At 42.0% G+C, this 20640-nt stretch overlaps 1 protein-coding gene across 3 annotated transcripts in view; it reads right to left on the reverse strand.

Annotated features, from left to right (window-relative positions):
* The window catches only part of CNTNAP4 (contactin associated protein family member 4), a 277455-nt gene extending 274435 nt beyond the window's left edge, over positions 1-3020 (reverse strand). The window contains exon 1 of one of the 3 annotated variants that reach the window (XM_083403660.1): positions 2546-3012. In XM_083403660.1, the coding sequence (XP_083259786.1) occupies positions 2546-2630 (85 nt within the window). In that variant the 5' untranslated portion in view covers positions 2631-3012. Of the gene's footprint in view, positions 1-2545 lie in introns of all 3 variants that reach the window. The other 2 variants (XM_083403659.1, XM_083403663.1) reach the window with 2 other exon arrangements.
* Between the last annotated feature and the right edge of the window lie 17620 nt (positions 3021-20640).

Here is a 20640-nt window from a genome sequence, read left to right on the forward strand (position 1 = left end):
TTACTTCCCAGGAGTAATAATTATACCCTGTCTCTTTAAGAAAGTGTCAATCCTATATCCATTTCCTTGAGAGTAAGTCCCACTAAACACAGTGCTTTACATAAGGGTAATATGATTGAACTAAAGCTACACATGGAAGAACACTGTAGTATTTAATTGGAAGCCTTGGTGTTTACTGACTCAACTATATATTTTTGTGACTTCTGTAGGCAAGGAATATAATAGCTGAAACAATATTGGAAGTCCAAGGCAGATGTGTAAACTGGGAATTATAAATAGACCTTTATACTTCCTGACAAATTTTCACTAAAAGGTTACAGGGATGTATATCCATCAATTATCAAAGAAAGGGCATGACATTAAAAGTATAATGCAACTTTGATGTGCAATGGGAATTTATAGGAGGGGGTGTTATGAGGACACTGATACTAACAGAGAAGGATAACATCTGCAACCAATATAGTACTACCCAACCAGAGTCTTTGGCAAAGGGTGGGATATATGCTTAAATATCACAATTATTAGTTGTTTTGAAAATTATAATATTCATCCCCTACGTAAAGCTGAAGAAACTCACTGATTTTTGCATTCCTCACCTGAATGTTTGAAGAAGGACTATTATTCACTAGATTGCAAAGGCATTATTGCTTCACTTGAAAAGCGGTATCTTCCTAGCATTCAATAAATCAGAATTTTGTTGTCTCAAAGTGTCAGAAAGTAAATGCGGTAATCCGTCCACATATTTGATGTTTTTATCCATCATTATTTTGTGCTGAGAGGATGTTTGCTTTCTCTCTCTCTGTATATATATATATTTATATACGTCTCTGAGCCTTGCTTCCTAAATTGTAAGAGTGACCTCTAGTGCTTTGCTGTTTCATTATAGTTCCCTGTCCTATTTTGCTATAGATTTAGTACATCTTGCTGCAAGCATCCGATTTAATTCTGTGCATAGTGCAAAATGTTATTAATGTGAAATTCAATTATGATGGCCTTTTGAATTCATGAAGTACACAAAGCAGAAGGATGAAGAAATTGTTTCTAAACACACACACACAAACACACACCACCAAATCTGGATAAATTGCAGTAGGGGGGCTAACAGGAAGAACTTGTTATTCGTGTTCAGGATTGCTCTGTGCACTTGAATGTCAAATGAGGTAGCATGACTGGATGATAACAAAAGATCAGTTTGGTCCTGCAGAGCATCTGTTGTTTTTGTGATAGCACATATCAGTTCTAAGCCTTTAAAGCACAAAGCACCTGATGAAATCTCAGAACTTCCACTTTCCTCATCTATGGCTTAGATGTTCTCAAGGAGCTGTCCCTTCAAACAGTGGTCTAATGCTATTCATGAATTCCTATCAGCCTCAACACTTGGTTCCTCCAACTATAGACACCGCTTTCTTACTCTGATTCCCACACTGCACATGTGGCACCTCCAAGGAAAGAAGTATGCAAATTTTAAAACAGCAGCTAGGTCGTTTAAGCTGCAGTCTTGCACACACTTCCCTGGGAATGAACACCCATTGAATTCAATGGAACTTACTTTTGAATAGACATGCATAGGTTTGCAGTGTTAGTGCAAAATGAAGCCTATGTTTTATGAGGGCTTTGAGGACCCCTGAGATCAATTATCAAGTACATAAAATTGAGCGCACTCAGACATTCGTCTGTGATGCGCTTTGTACATACCAAAGACAGTCATATCTGATTCAACCTTGGAAGCTTTTTACCTCAAATTCTAGGGGGCTGAGGCACTAAAAAACACTTACCAGGGAGTGAGCCCTATTGAACATAGTGGTACTTACTTCCAAGTAAGCATGTATAGGATTGGGCTGTGACTCTTAAGTTTTAGAGTTTCAGTAGGCTTTTCGTTACAATTCTAACATTCAGGTTTTATTGAGGGGGGGAAACTTTACATGCTGCAGCTAACATTCTGGTCACACATGAACATTAACCTTTGTGTAATCGATGAGCATCCTGTAGAAGCTCAACATTCGCTCCTCAGTTACATTTGCCATGCACTTGTGCTCTACAGTACAAAGGAGTTCCTCATAATTCAAGGATATACAGGGGAAATTATACATTGCTAAAAGCCAAGCTGATGCAGCAGCAGCAGTAGTAGCAGTAGCAGCAAATATCAGTGTGCCTCTAATCCCCATAAATGATTTAACTCCTTGCAAAATACTGTGCTGATATATGGGTAGCATTTTATTTTTTTAAGAAAAAAGAAATAAAATGAGAACATGCAGTTAAATAGTGAAATGCAAATTGCACATTATTTTGGAGGCTGGCTTAGTCCACACTGTGCTCTGATTACAGTCTGGTAAAAACAATAAATGATGAAATACGGGAAATTGCATTTCTGAGCCCCTGGAACATTTTCATCTCATTTACCTGCTGTTAGCATGATTATAATTTTCCCCCAGCAACACTGATTTCTTTGAAGAACTGCATTTCTAAGTCTAGATCTCGTTACAATAAGCTGTAAGTTTCTCAGGACAATCTGGTACAAGTTTAAAAATCCATTTGCAATACTTACATTTGTTCCCTGCTACTAATATATTCCAGTGGTGAAAAGGGACCAGAAACAGCAGCTTGAATAAGGTCTCCGTGAAAGAATCCATGTTCTCATTGATGGAGGCACCCAAAAGTGCCAGAGTATTAGGAAACAGGCACAGCTGCTCTGCACTTCAGTCCTGTCCTTGCCTCCTCTGCTCTCCTTTCTGTTTCTCTCTCTGCCTGTCTTTCAATGCTTCCCAGTAGCCAAGGAGCTCAGTCAAATGCACTCTGCATCTTCTCGCTCCCTCCTCTCTCTCTCTCTCACACACCACAAGATCTGCTCCCCCCGCCAACAACAGCAATCCCCGAAGAGCAGCTGCAAGAATCTCTCCTCTAATTTCACAGAATCACTCAGAGCTAAACTGCTCGACTACCCTGTACAGTTTGGTTACTGAAGCTTCACGTTCATAATGTGTCCTGGACACCCCTTGTGGTGACAGGTAGGAAATGTGAGTCTATGATGAAAGCCAGACAATAAAGGGAACAGCCTGCACATGTGTGCCTGTACAGCCTCCCTGCCGGATTACGACTGTTCCCAATTCTTTATGGTCATGCAGTGGGAGGAGGGAAACAGAGTAAGAGCGAGAGAAGAAGGAAGATTTCCCCCCACCCTATTTGTTTCCATTATGACCACCCTTTTTCACTGAAGTCTGCATTTAATGGCAACTTTCAGCTGCCACACCATTTACAAGAACGGAAGAGAACGTTATAATTTAACATCGGGAATTTCTGTCGTGCCACAAAACTGTAGTTTGCCTTTACATGTGCAGTAAATCTTGCATTCATCTGTACAATCCGACATTCATCTTCCAGCGATGCTGCAGAACGTTCCCTCGAGACTATTTCTTTAATAAGACGTGGAGTGCCTAGATTTCTGCAAATTGTAATCCCACAAATATGTGACATGCCACTTCAGAAGCTCAATCTTGCCGTTTATTTTCCACATTCAGAGAGTTTAATCATGAGCATAAAAGAGAGCAAGCCGGAATGACTTTGAACTAAAATAATGAATGTTGAAATTGCAGGGGGGGGGGGGAGATAGTGAAATATTGCACAGGATTTGAAGTTTTAAATTCTACAGAGAGAGTCTGCTATCAAGCTGAAACATGAATTACTGATATGTTTGATAGTCTTTAGACATAAAGTTAGATGGGATTCCTAGTTATAAGAAAACATGCCAACTTGGAGTCAACCATACAAATGCCTCGCAGTCCTAGAAAAGGTAGAACTGGCTTTGTCATTGTCCGTGCTTATTTTTCCTGCCTATAATAATCATTTCCAGATCTCCCCACTGTGTAAAACAGCTTTAGAGTAGACTGAGACAATCAAGTGGGATTGCTGAGACATGCCATTGGAATGCTCTAAACTGAAGCGTCATATGCATATCTACTTAACTTACTTGTCTGATCAATTGCCTTTGTTCCCATATAACATGCTTGCTGAAATCCTAAAACTACTTATTTCAATTTCGGTAAATAGGACATCTTCAGATTAAATGAGTTTTCAGACTATTTCAGAGGAAATGGGAAGAGGTACCAAAAAACTAAAAGTAATTTTAAAAGGCTGGTTCCATACTGGGTGCTAGAAAGCAGTAATGTTTCTTCATGAAGAATGCCTAATATGTTTTCATTAATGCAGGTCTTATTTGGCAGCAAAGGGTTATTCTATATGGTGTTTTTTGGGACTGCAAAAGAGTCTTCTGGAACTGTTGCCAGTTAGTGTTATAGTATCTCTCCCCCTGCTTACTAAAGTTCTCAATCTCTCAACACTTAGCGTCAATTCACATATATACTAGAGTAGAAATTTGTAACACAGAGAAAGAAGTAAAGTAGGGCCGCCCACAGCACAGACGATGTAATGCGAATGTGTATACATGCTCTCTAATTTGTGTGTTCCTTCTCCCTGAGAAAGGGAGAGAGGGAAAACAATAGCATCAAACCAACATGTGCAGAAATCAATGCACTCAGTGCTACTTTTCTAGAAAAAGAGCTGCTGGAACTCACCATGAACACCTCCTTCATCCTCTTCCAATGGCTGTGGTGCCCATCTGAGAGGTACCAGTACTGGGTTCTGATGAATTTCAGCTGGGGGAAAAGCCCTGAATGTGGTGTAATTTGCCTAGCTCAAAAACCACAACGTGGGTAGAGGGCACATATTTGGGTTCATTCTTTCCCAGGGGAGTTGAAGGAAGCAGTGGTGCGTCCGCTCTTAAAGAAAACATCTCTAGATCTGTAATGGTTCTAGGGGTTGCTCGTGTGTAAGTTGCCGTTACTCCTGGCTAGGTTGCCTGGTTGAACCCTTTCTGTCTGGACAGCCTCAAGTTCCGTGGCTGCCTCAGTCGCTGGCAGAATCCGTCAGTGGGCGTTTCTTGAACCTCTTCCAGCATAGAAGCTGTTTGACGCCCAGTCTCCTCCTACTTTGCCTGCGCGGAAGTCTTCTGCGCAAAGTGGGTGTGGGCAGTGGAGTACTCATGCCCTCTCCGCTGGTCTCTGGTGAAGAGTCCTGGAGCCACCTCTCTGATTCCCCCATCTGCCCCCCTTCTCCACTGGTGTTACACTGATTTCCTTCCCCAGCGGATGGGCTACCTCTCTCCCTACTGGGACCCTCTCCGCCATCCCTCTGGAGCCTCCTCTCCGCCTCCAGCTCCGATGGCAGTTCCCTGACAAGATCCTTTAGATCTATCCAATTACCACCCGGTTTTGAATCTTCCGTAGTAAGGTGATGGAGAGAGCGGTTGCTTGTTCCCATATAATATGCTTGGTATCCTCCAGATGGTTTGGACTACAAATCTTGTCACGCCTGACCATTGGCCATGCAGGTTGGCAAATGGCACAGACCCACAACAAACTGACTTCCCTGGTGCCCAGTGTCCAATGTCACGCCTCATCCCAGAACATTTATTTTTGCATTTATTGAGTCAATTTAAAATAAAATAAAAATGTTTAAGCTGGACCTTCATCCAAACATTGATTCTGGGGCAGTATACATCAGCATTCCAAATACAATGTTAGAATGAAACAATAAAAATCAAACCAACATAATAAAATCTGAGAGGCAATAAATCAAAACTACCCAGTCAGCTAAAACAATACAATAAACGTTTTTTAAAAAAGCCTGGGCAAATAAAAACATATTGACCTGGTGGCGAAAAGAATACAATGTCAGCATTGGTCTTTACCTCCTTCATGACAGTATTCCAAAGCAGGGATGCCATCACTAATTTTTTATTTCAGATGGAATACTTTTGAATCTGTGGGGAGTTCCACAATTAAGGTATGCCACAGAGAATGTCCTCTGATGGGCCACCGCTCTCTGAGCTTCCGAATGTGGCAAACCTACAAAAAGTTCGCCTCTGAAGATCTTCAGAGCCAAAAGGGTCTGCAGGGGAGGAGGAGCCCTAACACATTTAGGCTTTTAAAAGCTAATGCCAGCACCTTGAATTGAGCCTGGAAACAGACTGGCGACCAATGCAGCTATTTGAAACAGGGGTTATATGCGATCTAAATGAAACACCAGCCAGTAAACTGGGTGCTGAACTTTGGACGAAACAGCATTCCCATGTCATCTTCAAGGGCAGTCCCACATACAGCACATTGCAGTAGTCAAATCTGGAAGAGCATGGATTCCAGTTGCCAAGTCATTTCTGTCTGAAAGGGGAACAGTGCTTCTTTTAAGGTTCAGTCCCAATTCCTTGCCACATCCAGCCCATCAAAACACCAGTATAAGCATCAACTGCCTCCTCTGATTCAGATAGAGCTGGGTGTCAACTTCATATTGATATCGCTTCAATCCACATCTCCTGGCAGCTCCTAGAGATGTCATATAAATGTTTAACAGCTTGGGGGGGCGGTGGCAAGATGGAACCCTGTGGAATGCCACAAGACAACTCTCATGGTGTAGAGCAGCAGCCTTCCATGGCTACTTTCCGGAAACAGTTCTGGTGGTTAAAAGTAGATCCATTGAAGTACAGTGCCTCCAACACCCAACTTCCCTGAGATGCTACAGAAGGATACAGTGGTCAGTATTATTGAAATCTGCAGAGAGATCAAGGCGAATGAGCAGGATTGCACAACCCATCTCTCTCCTAGCAAACGCCATCAACCATGGCAGTTTCAGTGGAGTGGACAAGCCTGAGATGGGGCTGGAGTGGATCCAAGCAATCTGTTTCCTCCAAGCATGCCTGAGGATGGATTGCCACCACTTTCTCCTGCACCATGCCCCAAAGGGGATATGTACCACTAGGTGGTAGTTTAAGACTTCTGAGTCCAGGGAGGTCTTCTTTAGTATGGGACCCTGCCTGCTTCAAGGCGGGTTGTACTTCCCCTTCCTCCGGTGACACACCTTGAACCCACCCATTCAAGCTGCTACGGCTAGCTCTAAGAAACCAAGATGTGTAAGGATCAAGGGGGCAGATCATTGGCCACACTTCTACAAGCAGCCTGCAATACAGTGGCACCTCTAGTTACAAACTCAGTCCATTCCAGAGGTCCATTTGTAACCCGGAACTGCTCATAATGTGAGGCACACTTTCAGTAATGGAGCCTCCCACTGCTGCTGGCGCATGACTTCTGCTCGCATCCCAGGGCAAAGGTCGCAGCCGGGAGCATCTACTTCCGGGTTAGCGGAGCTCGTAACCTGCAGTGTTCGCAAGGGGGGCGGTACGTAACACGAGATTCCACTGTAGTCCAAACTGATACACAGTCTTCTGGACACCAGAAGGTGTGTGATATATATGCCCCACCTTTTCACAAGCATTTTCCCTGGAGGACCCTGAGTGCTATATGTCATATAAATGTTTAACAGCTCAGGGGACAAGGTGGGACCCTGTTAAATGCCACAAGACAACTCTCACGGTGCAGAGCAGTAGCCTGGTAAGAAGAAAAGAGATGGGGAAGGCCAGAAAAATATATCTGCAAGTCTCCACCTGGCAGCCATGCTCACCTTGAAGCCAGTGCATTTCCTTAGGACTGTGAAGGGGAGAGAAATGCCACCTATTTTGAAACAGAACCTCATTTTTGCATATATGTTTTCCCTCAGAAATATTCCGAAGCTAGCTTTCAAATCTATTCGTTTTCTACTTCGAGAATATAGAGTTTCAAACATCACCACAGACGATAATATTAACATGTCTGAGGGAATCAAACTGAAGTTCATATAACTGGAGATGGTGCAACTATGTGCATTTGCCTAATTCCATACACTGCTGCTACACAGTACTGCCACATCACTGTGTGTTTTTGTGTGACCAGGAGGAAACAGTCCCAGACCCCAGGGATCATAAGGAAGGAATAAAGACTCTGACAATGTTCTATGGAATTAAAACTAGGCCACAACTTTATTAAACTTCCGAATGTAGGAAGACCTTGGCTTAGGCCTTGGGCGTATATCCCTCCCAGCCCCCCAGCGGGGGGAACTGGGGCTCATCAGGGTAAATGGGATATGGGGGTGCTCTGTGAGATGTAAGTGTAGCAGGCAGCCAAGCCCATATCCCCGCACGCAGGGTAGTTCACTGACGAACTTTCAGTGCATGGCCGCTTACACCCATATATATAACCCCTTTAAGAGGGGGACCCTGGAATCACCGCCGCAGGTGGGTGAGTCACCACTTCATTCCACCCCACCCCACCCCCATTATAGGTAAGAAAAGACTAAAGGATTCCATCCAAGGCCATAACAGCCAAAGTTGTGACGAATTGCTACAGGGAAGACAAAATCTGCCAATGCAGGAAAATTTCTTCCCGGTCCTTCAACAGCAACCAGTCAAAGACCATAGCAGCACCTGCTAAACAGGAAGAAGAAGTTAACCTGCAAACAAGAAACATTAAACAAAGGGAGGGTGAATCTCCAGAGCTGACTGCCTGGCTATTGTCTGTTCTACCCCCTATTTATAAATGGGGCTGGCCCCACCTCCCAGCAAGAAACTTGGTTACTCAGGCTGCGCGTGAACCTCCAAAAATTAACACTGAGAGGCAAGCCAGCCCCTGTTTGCCGTTAAGTTCCCTGGGAACTGTAGCGCAGTGCGCGATCCCACAAAGGGCACCCACCATGTAAAGTGTGTGTGCTCATTATAAACAACATTACCAGTGCTATTTCTTTAGAAACAGAGATGCAGAACTCAGCACGAAGGCCTTCCTTGTTCTCTTATAATGGCAATGGCACCTACCTGAGAGGTGCCAGAACTGAGTTTTGGTGAGTTCCAGCTGAGTATAAATAAATATACATTTCTCTGAATGTCTTCCTACCAAGAAAAGCATTACAGGGCTTCACATAAGTAGCCTCAATGTATGGCCTATTTATGTGGGAAAGACTTTTACGTAACAGTAAATGCGCTCAACTTTGATTCTAATGTGAGCTGTGACATCAGGAAGAAATGTCTGTCAAATTCCACTTATCTCAAGTTAATTCACTGCTTAAGCACACCAGGCCTCCTATTAGGCAGACGGAGGCAGCTGCCTCAGGATGTTGGTTTTGTGTATCGTGAAAGGGCAGCAAATTGTGAGTTATTAAATTTGTTATTAGATTCTACTTGCTGGGGATGAGCAGAGATGCTTGTGGGATTTTCTGGTTTGTGCACCAACATAACTTGCCTGGCCTTAGTGTGGTGGCAGTGCAGAAGGAGAATGCCTCTCCTGTTTTGCTTCAGGCAACGAAATGCCTTTGGCTGGTCATGCAGGAAAGTCCTGGACTCAATAGTTAGCTCTGAATGCACATAAGAAATAGGTCAGACGCAAAATCCTTGACAATAATTCTCTACAGGATAACCTTTCAAAGATTGCTGTCAAGCAACCTGAGGGTTTCGTAATTATTATTCTGATATTACAAAAAAACAAAATAAAACTGGTGGTGATTAGTGCCACTCTAAGCAAATATTTGTCCTGCAAAGGGACAGAGATCAATTAAATCAAAAGTCTGAAAGTAAGGTAGGTCACAGGTTTTCCTCCGAGTAAACGACTAATCAATACGGTTATCTATCTATTTTTATAGCCGCACAAAATGCCCTTTTTGTACAATAGCACTGCTGCCTATGTTATACACAGAGTCCCAGAAATAGATGTTAAAACACAGCTATAGCTGGCATTCTAAAGGTTTGTCATTATGGTCTTCCTTCAAATACTATATGATTTGTAACATGAAGTCTGGCTGATAATAGCAAAATAATATTTGGCTCACCTTGACCACCACAATCTCCCGTGTGACCTCATCTCATCATACACCTGCAAACACACATACACACCAAACCCCTGTTGTTAAAACATTCTCCCTTTCTTATGACTCAAGAAGCTATTTCACTTCCTTGCTTGAATGGCCCTTTATTTCTTACATCAAATGTGTACTCTTGAAGGACTCAACTCTCACCTCTACAGCCTTGCCAAACTTTAAACCTGTTTCTTCTCTTTCCTTATTAAAAGTCCTTCCTACTGTCCTTTTTGTAGTTTGCCGACATTAATCATCATGCCATTTAATGCTATCGTGGTGGCCTTTTTTCCATGACCCCTCTACAGGGGGGGAAAAACATCCTTTCTGCTCCAAAGGATCTTCTTCATTTCTCTCTCTCTGACTTTATTACTGAAGAACAAGATGTATCCTAAACTAGCCTAACTGCAGTAAAAATTAGAATTCCCCCATATTTGTCACCTGCTTTAGCTGGGTTTTCTGTCCATCCCTCCTGTGGAGGAATCAGGAATCACTGTATCACTTAATAAACCTTTCTTTCTTCATCGCCACCATCCTCAATGCCCCCTTGACCCCTGTCCTTCCTGGCTTACCAAATCCAGCAGAGGGTGACTGATTGGTTGGGTCCAGAGTACGGCTAATGCCTTGTTGTGTGAGGGATTGTCCCTGCTGCATTGAAAGAGGCAGTGGAGCGACCTCTCCTAAAGATGTAAGCTGTGGGCTCTTTGGATTGGAACAACCATCAGCCAGCTGCCAATATCCCCTTTCGGAGGAAGGTGGTAGAGAGAGCCGGGGTGGGGCAGATGCAGGCATTGTTGGAAAACACATATTATTTAGATCCATTCCGGTCTGGATCCAGTCCCAGCCATGGAACCAAGTCACCTTTGGTCACTCTAGTGATCAATTTTGCAGACAGCAGCACATGGGGAATGCAACTTTGTTTCTGCTACTTGATCTCTCGCCGGCATTTGATACCATTGACCATGCTGTCAAATGGGAACTGAGGACACTGTATTACAATGCTTCTGATCCTACCTTCAGGACTGAATCCAAAAAGTAGCATTGGAAGAGTGTCAGCACCCTGGGGTCAGTTGCCTACTCTGGATGGGATTTGCACTTTCCCTGAACTCACTTCTCATCAACATCAAGGAATGAGATGGGAATGAGGAAATGTGAGTAACTTTGACAGCAGGTTTTTCAGAAAATCCCATCCCTAGTTTATCCCCTGCGCCTCCATACAAATAGCAATCTTGTCTATGCTGAAGTTTATGTACAAAAAAGTCTATTTCACTACTTTATCTTCCCACATACACTTCACTGCAATTTTCTCATTTCGTGCCACGCAGATGCACTGGATAATAATGATTTAAAAACTCATTTTTGCACATTTAAGCATCTTCAGGAGAATGGTGGCACGCAATTATTCTCTAATTAGACATAACTTTTTTTTGGGGGGGGGGGATAGAATTACTGTACTCAGAAAGTCTCCCTGGAAAAAGGTGGCCACTTTGCTGAATTTTTCTCTGAATATTTTGCAGTGGCTGCCACCCCCTTTCCTCCCTGTGACACACAAAATGCCCAGGACAACACTAAGTCTGGGGTGCTGTGGAGGATACAAAACAGTAGCTAGCTGTATGCACAGTTGCTGCTATTGTTATGTGCGGTAGCAGGAGGAAAAATAAGCAAACAAAAGCAATAGGGGTGGGGAGAAGCTATGCTGCTGCTAACACTGAGGATGAGCGTTCCTAGTATTGGAGGTTTTCTGCTCCCTCTGAAAAAAGGGGCCCAATTGTCACTGCCCACAAATAGGGTAGAAAATTCTGAGAGGCCATTTGCACACAACTCTAACTGAACAACTCAGCTCTTCTGCATAGTTCTTCTGCAAAGGACATTGATCTTCTTCTTGCATTATTGCCTGAGGTTAAGACTCCTTCTCGCAGCCAGTTATTGCAACTCTTGTGCTGTTATGGATTCCTCTTCAGGGTGCACAATTCTAAAAAATGCATGCTTCGCTTAGGCATTCTCTTGGAAATTGACTTATTTCAGCACTGAAATGCCCAGTATTTGGTGTTAACAGAAAGCATACAGAACTGTGCTACATTTAAAAAACAACTCTCAGTGCCATATTGTACACAGCAAGAAACTAGAACGTATCCATTGCACGATAGTTATAGACTCTTTATAGAATTGTCTCAGCTAAAACAACAAAAACAGCCACACAGAACCTTCTGCAACAGCACAGCTTAGTAAAATGAGACATGCACATTACATGTTTGTTAAAACGAAAAGAAAAACACAATGCTCATATTTCTGGTAGTTTGGCCACCAGGGGCAGAGTTGTCCAATTCATTCGCTAGCAGCCAAATAACTGTTCATGCCAAGCTAGATGAGAAGACAGGATCCTTTTTGGGGTGGGGAGGGGCTAAGGAGTGTTTCAAATCATTAGTAATATACCTTCATCATATTAATTTCACTCTGGTGAACTCAAACCTCATTCCTGTCTCTCGCAATCAGTCTCTCTACAGCTGCAATCTCCTCTGGGCCTGAATGTGTCACAGTATTCTCATAGATCTTTTTCTTATTTTGAGGCACGTGTCTAATTTTATAAGGTCCGTCCTTATTTCAGAACATTGCAGCTCTTTAGGAAACAGTCCTTTCGGAGCTTGATCTGACCCAGAAAGCCACAAGAATGCATACTTGGGACCACGTAATGCAGAGTAATTGTGCTTCAGCTCTTAACAGATTCTGAATGCTCTTTGGATATTGAGATAGATAGGGGGAAATCGAAAGGACCATCACTTTGAGGGTAGCTCATGCTAGTCTTTCTGGAAGATGGGGCAAGGGGATTGGATGGTGGAGGTACATGCAGTGACCATTTTTGGCACGTCCAATTGATGTGCAATCACAAAATGGGGGTGGAACAGGTTGCAGTGGGGGAGAAGACTTGAAGGTTGCCCAATTAAATTGAGAGGCAATAGATTCCATATTGACAAAAGAAAGTACTTCTGCACAATATGCAGTTTTGATTTATGTAATCCCCTGACACAAAAATGTGGTGATAGCAGGTACCTTAGAATACATAAGACTTAAGCTAGCCCACCACAGACTTGCAGACTTTGGATTTCAGGTATGAGAAATTTGCAATGGGAAACATGGGGAACACATTCATATGAAACGGCTGACTATTTGCTGGAATAACCTAATTTGGAAAGTCTCCCACCTCATTATGCGGCAACATAACTCCACATAACCCTTATGGAAGTCCCTTGTTTCTCAAGGATGCCGGAAACTTGATGGAACAAAGTGCAGATGTGATTTTTTAAATGTCTGCCAATCCGAGATGAATAGGATATATCAGCAAATTGGCTGGCTTGTTGCAAACAACACAATTCATATTTAACAGTAAATATAACTATGCAGTACAAGATTGTTAGAATTCCATTATTTTTGCCATCTCTCTGGAAAACCATACATGCTGTTGAAATAATTCATTTGCCTTCCAGCTCTTCATTTTTCAGTCACAATGCAGAGTAAATCACTATGCTATTAAAAAGGGGGTAGCATTTATTGTACAAAAATGTATTCAAATCAGTAGAAATGTTGTGTAACAAGATCCTGCATATGTTCTGGAACTGCTAAATAGGTTGTTTAACCCACGAAACCATCCCTTGCTGCCTATATATATATTGCATTGATTCAATTTGAGAGAGTCCTTAGTGCATGACAGTCAAAAGATGCAATGTATTTATATGGAAAATTTCTAGGCATGCCTAGGCATATGGAAGATAGGTGGGCCCAGCAACAGCATTGCTGGGATGCTGGAGAAGATGTTCACAATGGTTATAGTACTACATTGTTTACTTACTACTAGTAATGAGGCAGGAGCAAGCAAACAAGCAGGAAACCACACTGAGAAAGTTGGAGTTAATTCCTTATTAGCCAAACAGGATCTGCACAGGAGTGTCAGGCCTAATGAGCAAAGCACCTCTTCTCTGGCAGGTCTTAGCCCCATAAAGCAGTTGCAGAGACTGACGGTCCTTCCCACTTCCCCACTACTTAAGTCTCTTTAGGGCCTTCCCCAAGCAATCTGAGACTGTGCCTGTGTGAAGCTAACTTATCCTCCTCTCTCTTCATACCTCGCCTATTTCTGATGGACCAGAGGGAAGGGGAGCTTGTCGCTGCAGGCTGGGGAAACACTTGTGCCTCTTCACCAACCAGACTCATCTCTGCTTCTTGGGCTCCCTCTCCTCCTGATTCAGCTTCTGCCTCTGAGTCTGGCCTGCTCTCTGCCACAGACTCCCCTCACTCACTAAGCCCTGTTACTTCTTCAGCTTCTGACACCTCCTGCCAGTCTTCTCCCTCTCACCACTCATCATTGTCCCATCGCCAATCTCCTGCCTTCTTCCCTTGCTCTTTCCTCCACTGGCTCCTCCTACCATCCCTCTTCATGCAACCAGTCCATGACATCATGACAACCAGATATTGTTTATATGATGAGGAATCATTGGAGAGGCTACCAGGAAGATTGCTTTTGAGATAAATTGGGGAAGAGGCTGTAGCTCAGTGGTAGGGCATCTGTTTGCATGCAGAAAGTCCTAGATTCAATTCTCACCATATCCAGATAGGGGTGGGAATGTCCCCCGTCTGAGACCCTGCCAGACAAGGTAAGGAATTCTGAGCTTGATGGACCAGTAGTCTGACTTAGTACATGCTGGTTTCCTGTATTCTTATGTAAAGGAAATAACTGAGAGAAGAACAGATAACTTCCATTTAACATTGCAAATACAGTGGTACCTCAGGTTAAGTACTTAATTTGTTCTGGAGGTCCGTTCTTAACCTGAAACTGTTCTTAACCTGAAGCACCACTTTAGCTAATGGGGCCTCCTGCTGCTGCTGCACCGCTGGAGCACGATTTCTGTTCTCATCCTGAAGCAAAGTTCTTAACCCAAGATACTTTTTATATATATATATATATTAATATTTTATTAAGTTTTACAAAAAATATAAAGCAACAGTAAACAAACAACCTTACAAAAATAGACACTACACTACAACACACAAACACAAAACAACAAAATACAACAAAAAAATAAACATATTAAAAACAATTTTTGTCTCCTTGTATTCTTTACATTAACTTATTTCTCCGACTTCCCCAGACCTTCCTTCTCTGTATTCCAAATCAAATATTCTATCAGCAAATTCTTTCCCTCTATCATATTTTAATTTTCTTATACTCTTAAAGTCTAGTAGATAATTACATTTCCTTAAATCTGACAAAATACTATTCCTGAGTTAGCGGAGTCTGTAACCTGAAGCGTATGTAACCTGAAGCGTATGTAACCCGAAGTACCACTGTAGAAGCAAGCCAAGTCATGATGTATTCAGATGAGAAGAGACTCTAACTCCATGATGAAAGGGGGTAAGAAGGAACTAAGGAGGCCCTAAGATCTCCATTGATGGAATCACCCCTATCCTGGTTGTGAGGCCATCTAGGACAGGAGTGGCCAACAAGTTGCCCTCCAGATGCTGATGGATGATAATGTCCATCATGCCTGGGGCTGATGGGAGTCGGGGTCCCAACAAACCCTGCAGGGTTTAGCTGCCCCTGCTTAAGGAAGGAGAAAAGGAAGAGGCAAGTCTTCTTAGGTGTGCCATATAGCATAAAAATCCTGGCAGCAGACATATCTGTTCAGCCCTTAGTTGACTTTGAGCAAGCTATGTCTATCATTCCCAATAGTAAAGTCCCCGAATTCACAGGGCTGTCAAGGATGGACACAGTCAACAATTAAATACTTTTCCATGGTTAAGAGTGATGCATAAATTATAAAAATAAATAAATCATTGTTATTCCAAATACTGTAGACCAGCATCAACAATGTGTGTTCAGAGTGCTGGGCTACTTCTGTAAATGATTAATTCAGTGCTTGAACAGGCTCAGCATGAGCTGTTATCACATTGTTAAATAAACTGATTTGCTGTTATCTCTTACTTCTAATTACTTAGCAATATGAACTATTTCATCCCTGTATTTTTCAGTGAAAGTCCCCTCCCAGCAGATACTAGTTTTAAAAGAATTCACAATATTGTATAGTTATGAAAACAATAAAACATAATTACAATGATGTGTAAGAAAAAATACCGTATATGAGGTTTCACCCTGTGTTACATCACATACAGTGTGTTTTCATGTCAACACGTTAGGAATAAATCCTTAATATGCTCACTTGTTCAATAACAGAAGAAATAATGCCTCAGACCTAATTAACCATAATTCCATTATATATAGGGTGAGTTGGTGTTTTTCCACCTTTGAGTAGTCATCATTCCCTCTAATGATTAATTTCTATAAGAAATCATATGAAAATATCCTCACTGGATTTATTTTTGAATTGCATTTTTTAAGCATGGAAAACAAAGATGCACGAGTCATTGGGTTGCTAGACAGCAGCTTTGATCCAGGAAGGAGTGTTCAGTGTACAGAAACAGATTTCCATTTGCCCATTGCCATTTCTGCAACAGACTGCTACATACAACAAAATATAATATTTAGAATATACTGGACCCCATTACAGTACATTTGTTTAAAAAGGGGCTATCTATCTGACTGTTGGAGATGCAATAGGGATAATGCTTCTCTAAAACAAATGTTTTTTCATTGTCCTATTATTGAAAGATTTTTGGCAGAAGGTAACTGAAACTATCAACAGAACAGTACGGAACAACCTTACATTTACAGAACACAATGTCATTTTGAATTAAATACCCAGCACAAGGAACCTTACAAAAGGACAATATGATTGGACTCTCTGTGTCCTTACCACAGCACAAAGACTGACACTGATTAATTGGAAAAATAAAAATGCAGCTCCCTTCTACGATTGGACCGAAGACTTTTACAAACTTGCAACATATGAACAACTTGCATATAAACACAGACTTGCCATGGACTAATTCAATGATATTTGGAATCCATTCTTACAAATGCTGTAATAGGTTAAGATCTGGTGAAGTACAATAACAACTTTGTAAAGTATACAGTTTGGGTTTCTTTTTTTTTCCTTCCCCCTTTATTTTCCCTTCTACATGGATGCTATTTCTCTTTCTCTTTCTTTTATTTGTGTCTCACCACGTTTAGTGCAAATATAATTATCTACTTTTTAAAAAACCAGACTGCTACATGTGGACAAAAATCCCAAGAATCCCTATACCTGATCTTAGTGAGCCCTGCTAAACCTTCCTCTTATTTAGTACAGGACAAGGGAGTCTGATTTGCCCTTCCCCTTCACTACTGGCTCACAGTTCAGCAGAAATGGAAGTCAGACAGAAATGGTTTTTCCACTGTTGCTTTTTGGAGGCTGCAATTGCTCCTGAATGTAAACCTATGCTGTGCAAAACCTGCAAAAGTGTGTGTGTGTGTGTGTGGAGACAAGCATATGTATGCAAAGTTATATCAAGTCCTAAGCTCCTTCAAGACTCAATGAAACCTACAGTTTGACCAAGGCAAATGTGCATGGTCAGCACTAGTAGTGTGTAGTTGAAAGTATACAACTAGTGTTTTATGGGTTTGGAATGAATTTTCCCAAGCAGGGTCAGTTCTGACACATTGTAGATTAAACGCTGTGGAAGAGGCTACTAAACATGTCAAGTAAAAGCATATTTCACTTCAGGCAAAACTGTTTGTTTCTTGCGTTTTGTCTTGAGAGCACCCTTCCTGTCGAGTTAATAGAGAGAGAATCTCACTTCATTGCTTTCATCTCTTAGGAGACCTCGGGATACTGCAATAAAAATAATGTCATTGGTTTCTGTGTATGTGCAGAAGACCTGTGTATTCTGGACATGACAAAATGTCCTCTTCTGAGGAACCATTAAAGATAGAGAGAAAACCCCAGTGTTGACTGTACTGAACCTGGTCATCCTACTTAGATATATTACATTATCCATGTGGTGTGTTTGATGAAGAATCATTCTGCAGATCATGTAATATTTAGACATTGTAAAAGGCTTTTAAAAAGGGTAAAGGACCCCTAAACGGTTATGTCCAGTCATAGGTGACTACGATGTGCAGCACTCATCTCGCTTTCAGGCCAAGGGAGCTGGCGTTTGTCCACAGACAGCTTTCTGGGTCATGTGGCCAGCATGACTAAACCGCTTCTGGTGCAATGGGACACCGTGACGGAAACCAGAATGCACAGAAATGCCATTTACCTTCCCGCCGCAGTGGTACTTATATATCTACTTGCACTGGTGTGCTTTCAAACTGCTAGGTTGGCAGGAGCTGGGACACAGCAACAGGAGCTCACCCCGCTGTGTGGATTTGAACCACTGACCTTCCAGTCGGCAAGCCCAAGAGGCGCAGTGGTTTAGACCACAGCGCCACCCACTCCCTTATTTAGACATTGTAACCATAGCTATAAGTAATGCACTGATAATTCTTCATTTTCATGACTAGAAAAATATCCCATCAAGTCAGGCTACTGGTGACAGTAGCATGAGTCCACCTCACACAAACTGATCAGTATGACATGTGAGGGGTAGAGATGTATATTCAATGTATCTCAGTCATAAAGTGCCTGCATCCCACAGCCTCTCAATCTCTCCTTCCTGTCCTTAGAGGCAGACTTTGGTCTTTCGCATTTCAGAGAGGCCAATTTTTTCCAGTCCACACCTCTTGTCTTCTGTTCTACTCAATTCACTACATCATAATTGTGATGCCGCCACCGCCCTCCCCCCTTCCGCACTTGGTGAACCAGTAGCGTTTTCCTAAATCCACGTTTTCCTTAATGCAAGGATTTAGGGCGTACCTCTGAGATGGTCTGTATGGTATTGGGGATCTCCTAAAAATCTAATGGGGGAACAAGATGTGTTGGAGGGTTAATATTCTGAAACTTCCATCTTATGCTCAGCATGTACAGTATATGCCATGAGCTCTCCAGTGCCCTTCATCCTAAGCAACCTGTCTCAGGGAACGTGCTGAACTGCTAAAACCTTTCGTCACTCAGAGACTGGGGAGAGCATAACAGTACACATGTGGGCGAAAGGAAGGCATGGGGCAGAAGGGTCATGGAAAAGAGTTAAGAGCCTCGGACAGAAGATCACCAGGTTGATGGACCATATGGAACTGATAGAAAGGACTGACAGAATCCGAGACCAGGGAGAAGAGACGGCGGAAGAAGATTAGAAAAAAGTTAAAAAATTTATTTAGAGAAATATTGTAAAATTAATGAGTGTGAGGAAAATGTTGGAATGAAATTACATGGCTTTAGTAGAAACATTATAAGGAGTTAAGTGCAAATAAGTTTTAGGGTTTTAATGGTAAGATAAGGTTAAAATAAATTAAGACAATTAAATGACAAAAAGCAGTGAAAGGTGGAAAGGATTTGCTGAAATAATTAATAACTAGAATACAAAAAAAGGAGGTGTGAAGAGGTCGATGAAATAAGTTAATGAAAGATGAAGATAAATATTGGATCTGTTTTTAACTGTTTTTGCTTTTGTTTTTGTTTTGATGTATTGTGTCTTTTCTTTTCTTTTCATGTATTGTAATGTATTGATTTGTATTGTTTATTCTTTCTCTTTTTCTTACTTCTTTCTGTAATCTTTAAACTTTTAATAAATATTATTAAAAATAAAAAAAAGGAAGGCATGGGGCCCAAATTTGATCCAGTTCACATTCAAAGGCCAACCTGCCCGATTTACACTTTCTGAAACAATAGATTGAAATGCACTCTTCTCTTAATTTTGTGGTGAAGTTTGCTAGCCAAGTAATGCATACAGAAATGAATAAAACTCAACATCCAAAAAAAACTGAGGTGCTGCACCAACAAGCACAAAACAGCCCCTCTGCAGCACCACAAATGCAACTCAATGGTGCAACATTGGGAAATGTCAATCACTTCTCCTACCTGGGCAGTTATCTTTCCAAGAGCCAACACTGATGCCAAAATCCAGCAGAAACCAATTATGCAAATTAGCCAAATTAGTGTAATATTTGTTGTTTAGTCATGTCCAACTCTTCGTGACCCTATGGACCAGAGCATGCCAGGCACTTCTGTCTTCCACTGCCTCCCGCAGTTTGCTCAAACTCATGCTGGTAGCTTTGAGAACACTATCCAGCCATCTCATCCTCTGTTGTCCCCTTCTCCTTGTGCCCTCCATCTTTCCCAACATCAGGGTCTTTTCCAGGGAGTCTTCTCTTCTCATGAGGTGGCCAAAGTATTGGAGCCTCAGCTTCACGATCTGTCCTTCCAGTGAGCACTCAGGACTGTTTTCCTTAAGAATGGATAGGTAATCTAGGAAGATAATGTAATCTAGGAAGATAAATTATCCAATATGTGGGGAGATCATATCCCCGCTTTCCCTGAGCATGTTTACAGCTACATTCTGTGGCCATGCAGCAAAGTTTGGAAGGAATCCTCCCTCCTTGCTCCATGTGCCTAAAGGGCACATCTAAAGACAACAAATCAACAAATCAATGAAAGCTAATATCTCTAATCCCTTTAATGCCTCTGCTGTTTAAGCAACCATTTCGTAAATTAACTCTCCTACCTCCTACCTCCACTGTAAAGGGTGCATCTGCACAACATGACCAGTCCAACGAAGTTGATGTTGAAGAATCATTGCTTCAACACTGGTGATTTTGCTTCTTCCAATACACTGGCATTAGTTCGCCAGTCTTCCCAAGTGATGTGTAAAAATTTTCAGAGACACCATTGATGGAATCTTTCGAGAAGTTGAAGATGGCGTTTATAAGTGGTCCACGTTTCTCAAGCATACAGTAAGGTTGGTAGTACAATAGCTTTGTACACAAGCATTTTTGTTTCCCTGCGAATGTCCCGGTCCTCAAACACTCTTCACTTTGGGAGATAGCTGCACTTGGAGAGCTCAGGCGATGCTGGATTT

The sequence above is a fragment of the Podarcis tiliguerta genome (assembly GCF_965153285.1).
Source record: "Podarcis tiliguerta genome assembly, chromosome: 11".
Classification (NCBI taxonomy): Eukaryota; Metazoa; Chordata; class Lepidosauria; order Squamata; family Lacertidae; genus Podarcis; species Podarcis tiliguerta.